The 18,577-nt window shown below is 45.6% G+C and overlaps 1 protein-coding gene across 1 annotated transcript in view; it reads left to right on the top strand.

Moving 5' to 3' along the window:
- The first annotated feature begins 14,819 nt into the window (after positions 1–14,819).
- The window catches only part of CCDC174 (coiled-coil domain containing 174), a 33,849-nt gene continuing 30,091 nt past the window's right edge, over positions 14,820–18,577 (top strand). Inside the window, exons 1-2 of the mRNA XM_073591769.1 lie at positions 14,820–14,981; positions 17,669–17,773. Coding sequence (XP_073447870.1) covers positions 14,943–14,981; positions 17,669–17,773 — 144 coding nt within the window. The 5' untranslated portion in view covers positions 14,820–14,942. The remainder of the gene's footprint in view (positions 14,982–17,668; positions 17,774–18,577) is intronic.

Genomic DNA, 18,577 nt, shown 5'->3' with positions numbered 1-18,577 from the left:
TCTAACAGAGATCACAGTACCCCCTGACAATGCCTTTCATTGACTTTCTCTGCAGAAGGACAGTGCCACACCTCCCAACATTTTGAGATGGGAATGAGGCCACCTACCAGCAAACATATGTAGGCATAGGACACGCCCCCTGCCACACCCCCTTAAAGGAGAATTAACCCAAGAAAAAGGTTCATTAAATTCACAAGGGCTTTACTTTTTTACCACTACTATTCCTTTATATTGGCTTTTAAAATGTACAAATGCAGCAATTTAGAATTTGTAAAAAAAAAAAAAAGGTTTAGCACTGGGAAACACTTTTTGAAAGATAAAAAGTGCATTTTATATACAACTATATGGATCTGACCAAAATGAGGGACAAATGAGGAGGAAAGAGGGACAGAGGGGACATTGCTCCAAATCAGGGACAGCCCCTCGAAATCAGGGACAGTTGGGAGCTATACCACTACTATTCCTTTATATTGGCTTTTAACATTTACAAATGCAGCAATTTAGAACTTGGATGAAAGGTTTAGCGCTGGGAAACACTTTTTGAAAGATAAAAAGTGCATTTTATATACAACTATATAGATCAGACCAAAATGAGGGACAAATGAGGAGGAATGAGGGACAGAGGGACATTGCTCCAAATCAGGGACAGCCCCTCGAAATCAGGGACAGTTGGGAGCTATGACAGCGCCATATTTGTTCAGGCCTCATCCAGGGTCACCATCTACTTCCTGGACTGAGATGCCCCCCCCCCCCCAGAGATAACACAATCATGCAAAATCCTGGGGGGCCTGTGCAACGTTTTGGCTGTGTTCTCAAATATCCGACACAAATCAGCCCCTCAAATCAAGTTTATAACTTGATTTGATTATCTTGCGTGGTACATGAGACATGCGTAACGTTAGCAGCTGATCATTTGTAAGATGCACTACTTTGGAGACCCGATTTGGTCAACCACCTGGAGGCTCACAGGACTATTAATTAACAAAATTAATTAATTAATTAACACCTCTCCACAGCCTCTCACCTTGCTACACAGTTACAGTAACCATTGTGGGAGAGGAGAATGAAGAAATGCTTCCTCTTGCCTGCAGCAGACTGATGACATTATCCCAACTTAGGCAAAAACAAGAATCACTGGATCAGAGATCAGGGGTGGCTTTTTCATGTAACATGCTAGGAATTTATTCATGTGGACATGTAACATTACTGAAAGCTCCGGGTTAATTAAAAAGCAATTAAATTGAACAGTATAGGCTGTCTTTATGAGGGCTGCTGATTGTCTGTCCTATTACCATCTTTTTTTCTTTTTATTCTTTTAGATCTCAGGGAAAAATCTGTCTCCTGACTGTGCTTAGCTGCATGACGCCACACAGTACCACTGCCGGCTGTATAACAATACCCAGGGATCCTTGCTGCCCGCGGACATCTGATAACATGATTCACTTAATGACATTGTGTATCGGACAAGAATTCTGAGCTGTGAGGCTGCGTGTTGGGAATCTGCAGAGGAAGAGAGGGGTGTTCAGCCTCTCAGATACAATTATATCGCTGTGCGGTTCAAACAGCAAACTGGAAATGGCCATTAACCCATGCTCGCTTTTTTTTTTTTTTTTCCACGCTTATGTAACGGCCCTTCGATACCATTCACAGATGCTGTTATATTGGGAAATGACAGGTTCAAATGCTAAAGCAAGAATCGCATCTCTTGATAAGTCATTTCCTTTTTGCAATAAAAAAAAATATACTATACTGTATAAAATACTTCATATTATAAATATACTATATATATATATATATATATATATATATATATATATATATACAGTATCTCACAAAAGTCAGTACACCCCTCACATTTTTGTAAATATTTTCTTCTATCTTTTCATGTGACAACACTGAAGAAATGACACTTTGCTACAATGTAAAGTAGTGAGTGTACAGCTTGTATAACAGTGTAAATTTGCTGTCCCCTCAAAATAACTCAACACACAGCCATTAATGTCTAAACCGCTGGCAACAAAAGTGAGTACACCCCTAAGTGAAAATGTCCAAATTAGGCCCAAAGTGTCAATATTTTGTGTGGCCACCATTATTTCTCAGCACTGTCTTAACCCTCTTGGGCATGGAGTTCACCAGAGCTTCACAGGTTGTCCTCTTCCCCTCCTCCATGACGACATCACAGAGTTGGTGGATGTTGGAGACCTTGCGCTCCTCCACCTTCCGTTTGAGGATGCCCCACAGATGATCAATAGGGTTTAGGTCTGGAGACATGCTTGGCCAGTCCATCACCTTTACCTTTATTAGGCCCAATTAGCCATTTTCCTTCACCGGTGTCATGTGACTCGTTAGTGTTACAAGGTCTCAGGTGTGAATGGGGAGCAGGTGTGTTAAATTTGGTGTTATCGCTCTCACTCTCTCATAATGGTTACTGGAAGTTCTACATGGCACCTCATGGCAAAGAACTCTCTGAGGATCTGAAAAAAAGAATTGTTGCTCTACATAAAGATGGCCTAGGCTATAAGAAGATTGCCGAGACCCTGAAACTGAGCTGCAGCACGGTGGCCAAGACAATACAGCGGTATAACAGGACGGGTTCCACTCAGAACAGGGCTCACCATGGCTGACCAAAGAAGTTGAGGTCACGTGCTCAGCGTCATATCCAGAGGTTGTCTTTGGGAAATAGACGTATGAGTGTTTCTAGCATTGCTGCAGAGGTTGAAGGGGTGGAGGGGTCAGCCTGACAGTATATATATATTCCACCTAGAGCGCAGCGTGGCATGACACATCATACGCCCCATCTTGTCGCGTTTCGTCATCAAACGGATGTACTTTTAATGTTTTTTGCATGTTAAATCTCGCTGAGGGTTTTAATAAACTACCAAGACAGTTTTTATGCTATGAGGAGCTTGCTCTTTGTTTTTTCCCTTCTACCCTGCCTGCTGAGAGATCTAAACCCTGGAACCACGGACCGTTGTGTGGAGGGGACTTCGGGATAAATCTTGGTCACAGAGACTTTTTAAGCCTTATTTGACCTTTCTTGTTATATGACAAAGAGGCTCAACAACATCTGGTGAGTGGGGATCTGTCAGGGTTGGGCTCAGCCCTTCCTTCTCTGAGCTGGCCGCTCAGCTGTCGGCTAATTGCCAGCTCCTATTTCTCCACGGCTACTCAGCTGTTGATATCCTGCTCGTCAGTTTTGCCTACTTAAGCTGTCCAGTCCAGAGGAGCTCCGTCTTCGCCTTGGTCACATCACAAGAAACCTGTGTTCCTGTTTAAAGACTGGCTTTGCTGACATCCCTTCTGGCTCCAGATCCTGCTTGCTGTTCCACTACATTGATCCCTGACTTCTGGCTTGGCTGACCGGTTACTGAACTTTGGCTATGTTTTGACTACGCTTGTTCTTTTTACTTTTATTATTAAACAAGTGTGATTTAACTGTACTTCTGTCTCAGCCTGATTTCATGGTTTCTGACAGGATCTTCACTTCACCTTTCACGTGGCGTTTTTGGGAGCACACAGAGCAGCGTGTCAGTAACTGTGGGATGTACACGGCAAAAATTTTGTGAGCTTGAGAGAACTTTGTATACTGGATATTACACGAGAAAATGGGGAAATTCAGCACTTTATTATTATTTGCACTTCACGATAGTTTATTAATTGTGTGTACAATTATGCACATTTGGTTTATTTGAGCATGTTACATTGTTATTATTTATACAAGCAAGCGCTGTTTTTCACAGAGAGTACCTTTCTTGTGGATTATAAATCGCTGTTTAATCAGTAGGTTTGAAACAGCAGCTCCATAATCACAGCATTATTAGGAAATGTTTTCAGTTTGGCGCAAGTGTATATAGTTTTCATTTAGAAATAAAACGTTTGCTCTTAGGAAATAAAATGTTGGCATTATCATATTATGCCTGCCCAACTCAATTTAACCTTGTTCAGCGACATATCAGGATGTCACTGGATGGGAAAGGTGATATCTTTCTCTCATAACTTTTTTTTTTCACCCGGCGATTCCCTTCACTGTAACAGTAATCCTGGCGGCTGCTGTATTTTTTTTACGGGAGGCGGAAAGGGGCCTCAACCCCCCCCACCACCACCACCACCTTTACCAAACGATCGGGGGGCCCGGTAAGGATGCGACCAATGGCATCCGGTTCCTAGGACACAGTGAGAGAAACCGATGTTCCTCCCACTGTGTGACGTCAGAATCCGGAAGCTGTTTACAAACAGTTACCAGCAGGGGCGGACTGACCATTCGGGCACTGCCTGAGGGCCCCATGCCACTAAGGGGTCCCATCAGGTTTGCCAGCCTCAATGAAACCAGGGACAGTATGTAAAAATCTGTGCTTTTTTAAAAATCCCAAGATTATAGCTGCCCTGCCTCTCCAGCACCTTTTCAGTGTGTGTATGTGTATTCTGTGTGTGTATATTGTGTGTCTGTGTGTGTATACTGTGTGGCCCCATAATCTATTGCCTGGGGGCCCCATAATCTCCTATTGCCCAGGGGCCCCATAATCTTCTCCTATTGCTCGGGGGCCCCATAATCTTCTCCTATTGCTCGGGGGCCCCATAATCTCCTATTGCTCGGGGGCCCCATAATCTCCTATTGCCCGGGGGCCCGATGAGTTGTCAGTCCGCCCATGGTTACCGGGATGTACAAGCATCTGATCAAACCAATTTTGGTATCATCAGATGCTTTGGAGGCCAGAGGAGACATCTGGGGTCTAATTGACCCCAGATCTCTCCATAAAGAGGACCTGTCACGGCTTGTCCATCCCTTGTAATAGCAATAAAAGTGATAGAAAATATAAAAGTGTAAAAAAAAAAAATGTAAATAAAATAAATCAATTAAAAAAAATGTAAGTACCCTAACTCTCCACGCTCGCGCGCAAATGCAAACACGCGCATCGGTCCCGCACGCATATGTAAACGGTGATCAGATCATACATGTTAGTGTCTAAAATGCATCGCCTATTGAGAGTTTTAGCTGCATTTGCCGTAACGTATTTTGGCATATTTTTAGCCGTATTTAGCCGTACCGTATTTTGGGCGCCAAAATAAGGTACGGCTAAATACGGCTAAAAATATGCCAAAATACACAGGCGTATTCAGTTTTAAAGCGTGACATGTTTGGTATCTATTTAATTGATGTAACATCATCTTTTATATTTTTCTTGTTCAATATGTTTATTTAATTTACATTAAAAAGAAGAATATAACATTACATTGACATGTACATAAGATTCGGAAATTAAGAAACATTGTCATACAATTGATTATACGATCTCATTTAGATAATAGAAGAAAGAGCTTAAATATATGTAAAAGAATCAAGAACAAATGCGATCCTAATATTAGAGAGTAGAAGACCCTAAGAAGTATAAAAATAAAAATGAAGAAAAAAAATAAATAAATAAAATTCCCTCAGGTATCTGCACATTCCCCAAATGGGATCAAACTGTGGACGAATGGGGGCATCTTCTTTTATATTTTACCTAAAAATTGGGTATTATATTGTGTGTTTGTACATTAATATTAATAACATTTTTTTTCCAAAAAAATTTGCGTTTGAAAAACCGATGTGCAAACATCGTGTGACATAAAAATATTCAAAAACCTACCATTTTATTCTCTAGGGTCTCTGCTTACAAAAATATATATATATATAATGTTTGGGGGCTCTAAGTAGTTTTCTAGCAAAAAAAAAAAATGCTGATTTTCACATGTTGGAGAGGAATGTCAGAATTGGCCCGGACTGGAACTGGTTAAAGGGATAGTCCTCTTCTGTCGCATGGTGACTTTATTGGTGAGATCTTTGAAGTCAGTTCCTGGGTCTGCACACCTGCTGTGTCTATTAAAAATAAAAAAAAAGGCTCCCAACTTCCCTGCTAAATTTATTGTGTATTATGGAGGATGTAACAGAATAAACTGGAACACACTCAGGCGAGCCGGAACACCCAAAACATATGGGTGGACAGGAGCAGAGTCGGAATTATGGCTGTTTGGATATGCAAGACTTGTATGGTGCTGTCAAGTCACCTGTTATTGTGGGGTGATCTTCTGAGAGCTTGACCGAATGTCCTTAGTTTTGGAAACCGATTTCTGGAATACACCTGGCACAGCAGGTGGAGAAAAACAGGGCAGCATAATAGCATGGGATCGGTAAGTTAGCTACTGAACACCAATGCTGGGCTCAGGTTTTATTTCACTATTACTGAAACCAGTCGAGGCTCATTTTTTACCCAATTGACACCAGTGATTTGGGGCTTTTCCCACCCACTGACACCAACAATTTGAAGCTCTTTTTAGCCACTGACACCAATAATTTGGGGCTCTTTTTTACCCACTGATGCCAATGATATGGGGCTCTTTCTTACCCACTGACACCAATGATATGGGGCTCATTCTTACCCACTGATAACAATGATTTGGAGCTTTTTTGTACCCACTGACACCAGTGATTTTGGGCTCTTTCTTACTCACTGATGTCAATAATTTGGGGCTCTTTTTTAGCCATTGATGTCAATGATACGGGTCTCATTCTTACCCACTGACACCAATTATATGGGTCTCATTCTTACCCACTGACACCAATGATATGGGGCTCATTCTTAACCACTGACACTAATGATATGGGACTCATTCTTACCCACTGACACCAATGATTGGGACTCATTCTTACCCACTGATACCAATGATATAGGGCTCATTCTTACCCACTGACACTAATGATATGGGACTCATTCTTACCCACTGACACCAATAATATGGGGCTCATTCTTACCCACTGACACCAATAATATGGGGCTCATTCTTACACACTGATACCAATGATATGGGTTTCATTCTTGCCCACTGACACCAATGATATGGGGCTCATTCTTACCCACTGACACCAATGATATGGGGCTCATTCTTGCCCACTGACACCAATGATATGGGGCTCATTCTTACCCACTGACACCAATGATATGGGGCTCATTCTTGCCCACTGACACCAATGATATGGGGCTCATTCTTACCCACTGACACCAATGATATGGGGCTCATTCATACCCACTGACACCAATGATATGGGGTTCATTCATACCCACTGACACCAATGATATGGGGCTCATTCTTACCCACTGACACCAATGATATGGGGCTCATTCATACCCACTGACACCAATGATATGGGGCTCATTCATACCCACTGACACCAATGATATGGGGCTCATTCATACCCACTGACACCAATGATATGGGGCTCATTCTTACCCACTGACACCAATGATATGCTCTTTTTTACACACTCCCTCCACAGAGACCGGGCTCTCACCGGGAGCCCCAGGTCCCGTACTAATGTTCGGGATGTGGTATAAATAGAAAGGGGTTTTTTTTGCGACTTTATATGAAGCACGCGATCAACTGGACCGTCTGCCTCCATCCCTGTTCTGTAATTGAAAACAGAAAAAGTTGGGACATTAAATGAGGCATGTGACAGAACTGGTAAAATGATGGGCAATGCCACATTTATTGATTCATGAGGGTACACATAAAAAGACATGGCACATTACAGAAATAAAGGATATTGACATGAGCTGATATGTACAGTATACATGGACATCAATTTTAAAATCCATAATTGCACTAAATTCCATAAAACTCATATATAGGATCTAGGTAAAAAATGCATGATTGTATAAAGGCTGCATCCAAAAATGTTGACGCGTTTCATGGACTGATCTCCACTTCCTCAGGAACAGGTGCAGGATCCGTATAAATCAGCTCAGAACTCGAACGTGTGGTGCTGAGAGTTGAGGAAGGCCGAAAACGCATCCCTCTTGGGAGCTGTGGGGACGTAGCCTATGGGCAGCCAAGGCACATAGACTTCACATTGGGGGGGGGAACAGTGTCCATGTTGTAAAAATCGGTGGTATATGCAGCAGATTAAAGGCTTGTCTTGTAGTCCCCATAATTGTGATCATGGGCCATCAACAAAAAAGGTATAATCCACCTGGAAGCACAAAAGTAGTTGTGATGATATGTACGGTTTTACTAGCACATATCAAAGTTGCAAAATTGTGCTTAGGCATTAACATTTGTTTTACCCTTAGGTGCGAAAGGCTTACCCTGACACCAATAATTGGGGCGCGTTGTTTTTTTTTTTTTATTATCAATGATTTGGTGGCAGTTTTTTTTCCTGTTAACTCCAATTGTTTGTAGCTCATTGTTTCCCACAGACACCGGTGATTTGGAGCTCATTGTTAGCTGTTGTTCTAATCATATGGGACTTTTTTTGTTCCTAAGGACATTATTGATTTGGTGGTCATTTTTCTCACTGACACCAATGATTTGGAGCTCACTTTGTTTCCTACAGACACCGGAGATTTAGGGCTCGTTGTTTTTTCCCCATACCAAGGAGCTGGGGCTCATTTTTTCCAAAGGACATTAATGATTTGGTGGTCATTTTTTCACTGACACCAATGATTTGGAGCTCACTTTTGTTAGCTGAATTTTGCTACGTTTTTAATAAGTAACTGACTGATCATCTTAAATCATGTATACTGATTGTATCTCTGTGGACATGTTACTTAGGGCTCTTTCACACATGCGGACCGTTCAGGCCTGCCTGTCAGTTTTTCAGGCGGACCTGAACGGAGGCCACCCGTGCCGTTTCTTCAGAGCCCTGTGCCGTTAACGGTGGCTCCCGCGCGCATGCACAGGAGTGACGTCATCGCGGCTCCGGCCAGTCACAGAGCCGGAGTCTGCGAACCCAGAAAGCCAGATGGGTGAAGATGAGAGCACCTGCAGATCTGACATCTCGGCGCTGGAAGAGCTTTGTTTTAAGGTAATGTAGCGCTGGTAGATTTTTCAATCTACCGCTGATAGGTAAATCTTGTGGGTTACTTTTTAGAGGAAGTCAGATTTGCCTCTGTTCCAGCTTGGCTGAGTTGCATGTTGTTCCACACTGTGCCGGTGGGTGTCGTTGTCACCATCGGGTGGTGTTGGAAAAGCAACGTGTTGAAGCGTATGAGTGCTCCTCTTTCCCGGAGACAACTCGGTGGAGGTGGTCCTCCGAGTTGCATTCTGGGAGAGGGTATTTATGGGACAGACGCCAAGTTCAGGGGTTCGTTTTCAGCCACCTGCTGGCCCTCCTGGCCGACAGGTATGTGCTAAGAGTACCACCTCGTGGTCCTCCGTTCCGGAGGCCCACGTCGCTGCGGCGTGTGGGTGGGCCCAGAAGCCTGTCTGGGGCCTACCACAGCAGCCGAGGAATGGTCCTGAGCTGTCTATCCTGAGTGAAGAAGCTGGACAACTGAGGAGATCCCAGGGGAGGACCCGTCATAGAAGGATCATGCAGAGTGCTGGTCTGGAGAGGGGCCTGGTGACTCGGTTGGAGGACGTATCCTGAAGAAGTCTTACTGCATTGTACTGCCGGGTTGGCTTGAAGGCTCAAGTACTGTGTCTGACATTCATTGCAAACCAATGCATCCTGTGGCAGAGGATCATACGGGTTTTATACCAAACAAGTCTGTGGCAGAGACTTTTGTTCATGCTGCGTACTGGCTGCTAGGCAAGTGAGAGAGGCCTATCCAGGCGGGCAAAGATTGAGTCCCACAAGGGGAGCGCATTCAACCATTCAACCGCAAGTGTTCAACTTCCAGAGAATGTCCTAAAGAATACTAAGGAAAGGTATTTGAGCTTCCCTGCAATTTTCCTTCTGCCTCTGTCCTGCTACTTCCTTTATGGTTTGTTCAATAAAGCATTGGAAAAATCTACTCAAGTGTTTGGTGTCTACATCGTCCAGAGGTAAACTCAACGGGACCCTAGACCCGGTACCGGTGAAACAGAGGTATCAAGAGAGAAGGTAACAAGCCCGCTTTAAACCAGCAGCTCCACCAAGAGTTAGTGCTACAGTAAGTTTAACATAAATGTGCTAGTATGCAATGCATACTAGCACAATATGACATTACCTTGCAAGTACAAAAAATAAATAAAAAAAGTCCAGCGGTTTACAACCGCTTTAAATGTTATGTGAATATCTGTTAGCTTATTTCAGAACCACATATGTGGACAGCTCCGTGTAAACCGTTTTGGGAGCTGCTTTGCTGACTTTTCAAAGGAACCTGTCTAGATAGTACTATACAGGCTGCCATTGTTCATTTATTTTCAAAGCGGAATTCCAGCCGTACCTTTTTTTTTTTCCCCACAATTGCAGCAAATCCTCTCCTGTGTTGAAACTGATCATTCCCAATTGTCTGCAAATCTGCATCTCCACATTATAGCCCTTTGAAATGGCTGCTGGTGTCTTCAGTCCGCCCTAATTTCCCATCTGAATGGCTTCGGTTATCATCGATCTTCTCTTCTCCAGATCCAAACTGTCACTGGCTGCCTCTCGCAAGCTATTAACTTTCTCTAATAATCCTTTTTTTGCTCTTCGTCATGTGTTGATTGGATCTTTAGGGGCTGGCTTCAGTCACTGTAGTGCTGTTCTCAAGCATTATATAAAAGAACACATCTCTGGCATCCCCTTATGCCCTGTACACACGATCGGACATTGTTCGGACATTCCGACAACAAAATCCATGGATTTTTTCCGATGGATGTTGGCTCAAACTTGTCTTGCATACACACGGTCGCACAAAAGCTATCAACTTTCTCTAATAATCCTTTTTTTGCTCTTTGTCATGTGTTGATTGGATCTTTAGGGCTGGTTTCAGTCACTGTAGTGCTGTTCTCAAGCATTATATAAAAGAACACATCTCTGGCATCCCCTTATGCCCTGTACACACGGTCGGACATTGTTCAGACATTCCGACAACAAAATCCATCTGATTTTTTCCGAAGGATGTTGGCTCGAACTTGTCTTGCATACACACGGTCGCACAAAGTAGTCGGAAAATCTGATCGTTCTGAACGCGATGACGTAAAACACGTACGTCGGGACTATAAACGGGGCAGTAGCCAATAGCTTTCGTCTCTCAATTTATTCTGGGCATGCGTGGCACTTTGTGCGTCGGATTTGCGTACACACGAACGGAATTTAACCGCTCGGATTTTGTTATTGGAAAATTTTATAGCCTGCTCTCACACTTTGTGTGTCGGAAATTCCGACGGAAAAAGTCCGATGGAGCCCACACACGATCGGAAATTCCGACAACACAATCTGATCGCACTTTTTCCGTCGGAAAATCCGACCGTGTGTATAGGGCATTAAACACGCATGCTTCTCCCTGCTGCCCACCGGGTCCTGCAGACTTTAGCTTTGCAATCTACTGATCAGTTGCATGCACAGCTAAAGTTTGCAGCACCCAGTGGCCGGCAGGAAGGAGCATGCCCATCTAAAAAAAAGATGCCAGGGATGTGTTCTTATATACCACTCAGGACAGGGTGCTGTGACATTTACAAGAGCCTACCAGCCTCTCCCACTAGACTGGCAGACAGTGGTGACGTCACTGGATATCCAAAGGAGGGGAGTGCAAGGGAAGGTATTATAATCATACACGACTCTTCAGCTTTAAGGTTCTAAACCGCAGGGGTCTCAAACTGGCGGCCCTCCAGCTGTTGCAAAACTACAAGTCCCATGAGGCATTGCAAGGCTGACTGTTACAAGCATGACTCCCACAGGCAGAGGCATGATGGGACTTGTAGTTTCACAAGAGCTGGATGGCCACCAGTTTGAGACCCCCCTGTTCTAAAACAATTATCGTTACCATTTCTGCACTACTAAGTAAGTCCCTGGCCTGAATTAGGCATATATGTATATTAGGTGTCCTAAAAGTCACTCACCAAGGTGGGATGAAATTATAATAAAAGAGCCTGCACCCTCTAAAAAAAAAATCAGCAACGGCAGCTCCCATATTACTGTCCCGAGCAAGGTTCAAAATCCAGGGTTATCACTGACCCAAATCAAGCATGAACCCCCCGGCCATCTCCCAGGTCAGTGGCTCACCAGTTAGGAAAGCAAAGCAAATCCCCCCCCGGAATGTGTCATCTGGGCTCAGAATACTCTAGCATTGAATGGTGCTCATAGATTTAAGTGTTGTATGAGAAGTTCTGTAGTGCACCCAAACCCCTCACCCAATGGTGGCCATAAACAGAATGATTACATGTGATGGTGGTAGACATAGACAGGTAAGTGCACATGAGTATACATCCTAACAGTCCTGGATTGGGTGTGATTGTCCCAACTGTCCCATATTTTTACCATAGTTCCAGAGTCTCCAGGGTGTTGAAGCTTTGTCCCTCAAAGGAGGACAACCCCGCCACACTGTGCCCACAGATCATTCATATGCATATTGCTGCAGGATTTCTATATGAATGAGCCACTGGAAGATTTGCATATAAATAAGTTGATGGTGGGATTTGCAACCACCCCCTGCACTTTATGTTCTACATAATACTTATCCCTACACTCTGTGTTTTACACACTCCTGACCCTTGCACTCTCTGTGTTTTACACACTCCTGACCCTTGCACCCTCTGTGTCACATACTACCGGCCCTTGCTCTCTTTGCAATACCCACTCCTGACCCCTGTATTCTGTGTGATATGCACTGCTGCACCCCTTGTGATGCCTACTTCTGACCCCTGCACTTTGTACATTATGTACCCCTGACCTCTGCACCCTGTGTGTTACGCACGCCTGACCCCTACATGAAAGACTCTATGCTGTGCATTTCATACACTTGTCTACTGTGCTCTGTATGCTGGTTTATATGACATACTGTTAACCACTGCACTCCATGCACTGGAAAGCACTCATGAACCTTCCATTCCCAATATGGCTGCCCTTGTTACACACACTGGCCCTCCCAACATGGCTCCCCTAGTTACACACTGCCCTTGTAGAGTCACATATGGCGACCCGTCACATTTGGCTACCCGCTGGACTGCCCATGCACGACGCGGCCATATGCCTTCCAACACTGTGGTGATCTGCGCTTGCGCAGAATTTTGTGGCCACACCCCTGAGTCCAGGTTCAAGCCCCACCATCCAAGTGGACATACAGTTAGATTATAATTATGCCGAGCGAAGCGAGGCCGTGCCCAAAGTGTTGCAAGCGAAGCGAGCCCGCGAGGGGCCCTGTGGCAAAGTGGTCTTACAACAGTGTTGGAACACATATGGCGGCGTCGAGCATGCGCACTCCAGCGGGTAGCAAAATGTGATAGGTAGGCGAATGTAACGTGACACCCTTCCCAACATGTCTGCCCTAGTTACACACTACCCTTCTCAACATGGCTGCCCTAGTTACACACTGACCCTCCCAGCATGGCTGCCCTACTTACACACTGGAACACCCTCCCAACATGGCTGCTCTAGTTACAGACTGCCCCTCCCAACATGGCTACCCTAGTTACACACTGCCCCTCCCAACATGGCTACCCTAGTTAGATACTGCCCTTCCCAACATGGCTGCCCTAGTTACATACTGCCCCTCCCAACATGGCTGCCCTAGTTACACACTGGAACAGCCTCCCAACATGGCTGCCCTAGTTACACACTGCCCCTCCCAACATGGCTACCCTAGTTACACACTGCTCCTCCCAACATGGCTGCCCTAGTTACACACTGCCCCTCCCAACATGGCTACCCTAGTTACACACTGCTCCTCCCAACATGGCTGCCCTAGTTACATACTGCCCCTCCCAACATGGCTGCCCTAGTTACACACTGGAACAGCCTCCCAACATGGCTGCCCTAGTTACACACTGCCCCTCCCAACATGGCTACCCTAGTTACACACTGCTCCTCCCAACATGGCTGCCCTAGTTACACACTGCCCCTCCCAACATGGCTACCCTAGTTACACACTGCTCCTCCCAACATGGCTGCCCTAGTTACACACTGCCCTTCCCAACATGGCTGCCCTAGTTACACACTGCCCTTCCCAACATGGCTGCCCTAGTTACACACTGCTCTTCCCAGCATGGCTGCCCTAGTTACACACTGCCCTTCCCAACATGGCTGCCCTAGTTACACACTGGAACACCCTCCCAACATGGCTGCCCTAGTTACACACTGCCCCTCCCAACATGGCTCCCCTAGTTACACACTGCTCCTCCCAACATGGCTACCCTAGTTACACACTGCCCTTCCCAACATGGCTGCCCTAGTTACACACTGCCCTTCCTAACATGGCTGCCCTAGTTACACACTGCCCTTCCCAACATGGCTGCCCTAGTTACACACTGGAACAGCCTCCCAACATGGCTCCCCTAGTTACACACTGCTCCTCCCAACATGGCTACCCTAGTTACACACTGCCCTTCCCAACATGGCTGCCCTAGTTACACACTGCCCTTCCTAACATGGCTGCCCTAGTTATACACTGCCCTTCCCAACATGGCTGCCCTGACAAGGAGTGTGGGGTGTAGCAAGATGGCGGTGTTCCGTCAGATTAGGCGACCCGTCGGAGTATGTATTGTGAAAATTAGTATTTAGAAATCCATCGGACTGTTTACATTTTGAATTATAAAAGCAGCGCTGTTCTGTCAAATTAGCAAACCTGTGAAATCAGCAGGTATGCAGCTGCTTTTAAAATGCAACATCTAAACAGACCGTCGAATTTCTAAATACTGTTTTTCACCATATATGCTCCGTTTCCTGTTAAAAGTAACTATGAAATGCAAAACTCTGGTGGGTGTAACAAGATGTCCGCTTGCCCCCTTCTCGGTGTATCCTTACTATGGAAGAGTGTGGGGGTGTAGCAAAACGGCGGCGATGGAACGTCACTTCCGTTACCAATTCTGACGGGTCGCCTAACCTGACGAAACGGCAGCTGTGCCTTTCGCGCTTGGGCACTGCCCTCCACAAGATGGCCGCCGCGGCCTCCTGTTTCCTGACCTTCCCAAGATGGCGCCCCATGTGTCGCTGGAATTGAGGGACGGAAGTGCTGCCCGGAGATAATGAAGATGGCGGAGTGAGGGGGATGTTGTGACCGGGTATTATGGATAAGAAGAAGGTGTTGGAGGTGACGGCGGCCTCGGTAAGTGACAACACACAGCTCGGTCACACACGGGCTCTCTCTGCACATGCTGGGACTTGTAGTTCCTCCAAGGCTGCTCAGCCAGGCTCTCTGATAATAATGTCCAGAGACATATCTGTACTCCTCACCCAGCAGGAATGTGAGGTATCCCATAGCAACCAATGAGAAGCCCCCCTCTCATGCTGTGACCCAAAGCAACCAATCAGAGCCCAGAATCTCTTAGTGTGGTAACACATAACCAATGGGAAACCCAGCTTCTCCTGGTGTGGTAACCCATAGCAACCAATTGGAACCAAGATTCTCCCGGTGTGGTATCCCATAGCAACCAATCAGAACCCAGCCTCTCCTGGTGTGGTAACCCATAACAACCAATCGGAACCCAGCCTCTCCTGGTGTGGTATCCCATAGCAACCAATCAGAGCCCAGAATCTCTTAGTGTGGTAACACATAACCAATGGGAAACCCAGCTTCTCCTGGTGTGGTAACCCATAGCAACCAATTGGAACCAAGATTCTCCCGGTGTGGTATCCCATAGCAACCAATCAGAATCCAGCCTCTCCTGGTGTGGTAACCCATAACAACCAATCAGAACCCAGCCTCTCCTGGTGTGGGTTATTGAGTGGTTGCTATGGGAGCCTACATTTAGCACTTTTGCAGAAGCTTTATTTATAAAGGCGTTATAACAACCCATTTATGAAGGAAAGCTGTAAAACGCACCAGAACGCACATGTCCTTATTTAAGGTTAAGAAAAAAAAAGGGGGGAGGGAATGCACTTAACCGCATCAAAAACGCACCAAAAAGCATTAAAAAACCGCCCATGCAGAGAAGCATCTCTGAAGCAAATTGGATCATGCTTTTCTGGGGGGGGGGGGGGGGGGCTTTCGCCTTCCTCTGGATCAACTGTGGGTATAGGATTGTGTATATGGGATTGTATGATATTTTATATTTCATTCTTATGGTTGAACTGGGTGGACTTGTCTTTTCTAAACCTGATTATCTATGTAACTTATAGCATAATATGTTTGTGTATCAATTTATTTAAAGTATAAAAAGCCACTCCAGTTAAAATTAGCATTGAATATCCCTTAGGAAAGTTTCCCAGAAGATGGGCCCCCTCGCTTCGTTCTGGTGCCGCGATGACGTCATACGCCAGGCTCCGCCCTACGTGTTTCGTCATAAGAAAGACATCGTCGGGGGTGTTGTGACAGGTACTCTTTATGGAAAGAGATCTGGGGTCTAGAACACCCCAAATCTCTCCTCTGTCCTTAAAAGCATTCAAAACACCAAGATCGGTGTTTATGAATTCTTTTGATTTTTTTTTTTTTTTTTTTTTTTAAATGGCGCCATTGATGTCCGGGTAAACCAGGACGTGATTTGAGGTCATCGCTTCTGGGTTACCATAGCCAAGCGCTGATCAAAGCCAATCCCAGTGGGACGGGAGAGCCCGAGCATGTCATGGAAGGTGGTGGCGCGGGGGGGTGGGGCTACATCCCCTCCTGCTGCTTCTAAAAGCAGTCCAGTGGCTAGTTAGCCACTAGGATTGCTTTTACAGCCAACTGCAGACTCTAAAAAAAATGGTACTATAATCACCGAAGTTTCAGCGACGTATGGGTACGTCGCTGGTCTGGAAGTGGGTATAGGTAAGAAAACGGTCCATTCGGAGAATTAAATTGTCAGACCTCATATAACATAGCAGAAGCGTACCGATCACAAAACCTAAATTCACCAATCCAGCCACATTTAGTAAGAGAGAAACCTCTCGGGCCAAAGAAAACAGGAACATCTACAGAGCAGATCTGAAGAGCAGCCACTTGGCCCGAGTAGTCATACCTTTGTCATGCATTATAGAGTAGATCTGATCTCCGATCAAGACCACCACGTGTTTGGCAGAAAAGTACTGCTAGCTGTAGTCCATCACTTAGGCCTCATGCACATGGCCACAGGAGGCCAAACAACATCAGGTCACACTTAGTAAGGGGCTCCAACAGCCTTGTGGGCCAAAAAAGCAGGAGCATCTCCAGAAAGGATCTGCAGAGCATCCACTTGGCCGAATTTTCATACCTTTTGTCAAAGCTGCAACCCATAGTCCCTCACTTAGGCCTCATACACATGGGCACACGAGGCCAAACAACATCAATTACAGTCACGTTTGATAAGGGCTCCGGCAGCCTCTTGGGCCAACAAAAACAGGAGCATCTCTGGAATGGATCACTTGGCCGAGTATTCATACCTTTTTCACGTAATATAGAGTAGATCTGATCTCCAATCAAGACCAGGCGTTTGGCAGAAAAGTACTGCAAGCTGTAGTCCGTCACTTGGGCCTCATGCACATGGGCACCGGAATACCCCCCCCCCCCCCATATAACCAGCATGTATCCATTGATTGCTATGGACAGCTGTGTGCTGCACCTGTGTCTCCCGGGTGCAGAAATGAGCCTGCAACTTACAATTTATAGCCTCATGCCCCCGTGTGCCCCATCTGCTTTCGGTGGGCAGAGCCACTCTCTCTGGTGCTGTCCTTGAAGATTCTTAGAATTTACCAGATAACCAAATCCTTTTTTTTTTTTTTTTTTTTTTTTTTTTTTATTACCAGCAGCAAATCAGATCTTTTTCATTTTCTAACTTGCATTGGAGTACAGTTGATATCATGCCCCTCTTTTCTCACATAGTCTGCATTTCTTTGCAGCTGGTCGATCTCAAAGCCGAACTTTTCCGCAAACAAGAAGAATTCAAGCGCGATAAATTTTCCAAGGCTGGTGATGGGCCCTCAAAGCCAAAAGCGATCCCTAAGGTAGGTAGCACAATAGAATTTTTAAAAAAATGTTTTCTTCCCATGTGTGAACATAAAGAGCATTAGAGATCAGAAGTTTTCGGGATCCTGGTACCAACCCACCTGCCCGATCCCGTCAGGAAGTCGACACGGCACACCGCTAATCACAAACAGTGAGACATTTCCCAGTCCGCAGCTGCACAGATCAGGAAATATCTGTCTCTCTGTGATTAGCGGTGTGTAGTGTTGGGTTCCTGGCGGGATGGGGCAGGTGGGTTGGTACCAGGATCCTGAACACGCCTGAGCCCATCTCCAATGAGCATCATCATCACTGCTGTGCACATGTCTATTTGTAGCCTAGTTACTAAGGGTCGAATTACACGGGCGATTAAACACACTGCGATCTCCAGCGGCTAGAATCTGCGGATTGTTGCGGCTGGAATGGACAGGTTTGTTCAAATAGCTGCTCAGCCTTTGAGCCAATACAGTGCAATGACAGGCTGTTGGCAGCTGCCGCTATCCGTGAATGTTGACACTGCCAGCGACTGTCTGCGGTGATCATGGTTGGATGCACATAAAATATTCACATAGCCAGCAATCATCGCAGGTAATCTCTGGCTGTGCGAACAGTCATTAATAGCTGCAGCCACTGACAGCCTGTATGGGCTCAGCAGCTGAGCAGCGATTTGCCCATGCCTGCCCATTCCAGCTGCAGGAAATTGCAGCGTCCGAAATCACCAGTGTGAACAGACCCTGTCATTTTAGGGTCTGCTGCTGCTGCTGACACCCTGTCATTGCATTGTAAGGGGCTCAGTGACTGCAGCC

This window comes from Aquarana catesbeiana, linkage group LG07 (assembly GCF_042186555.1).
Source record: "Aquarana catesbeiana isolate 2022-GZ linkage group LG07, ASM4218655v1, whole genome shotgun sequence".
In the NCBI taxonomy this organism is placed as follows: domain Eukaryota; kingdom Metazoa; phylum Chordata; class Amphibia; order Anura; family Ranidae; genus Aquarana; species Aquarana catesbeiana.
This window is presented reverse-complemented; position numbering and strand designations above follow the sequence as displayed.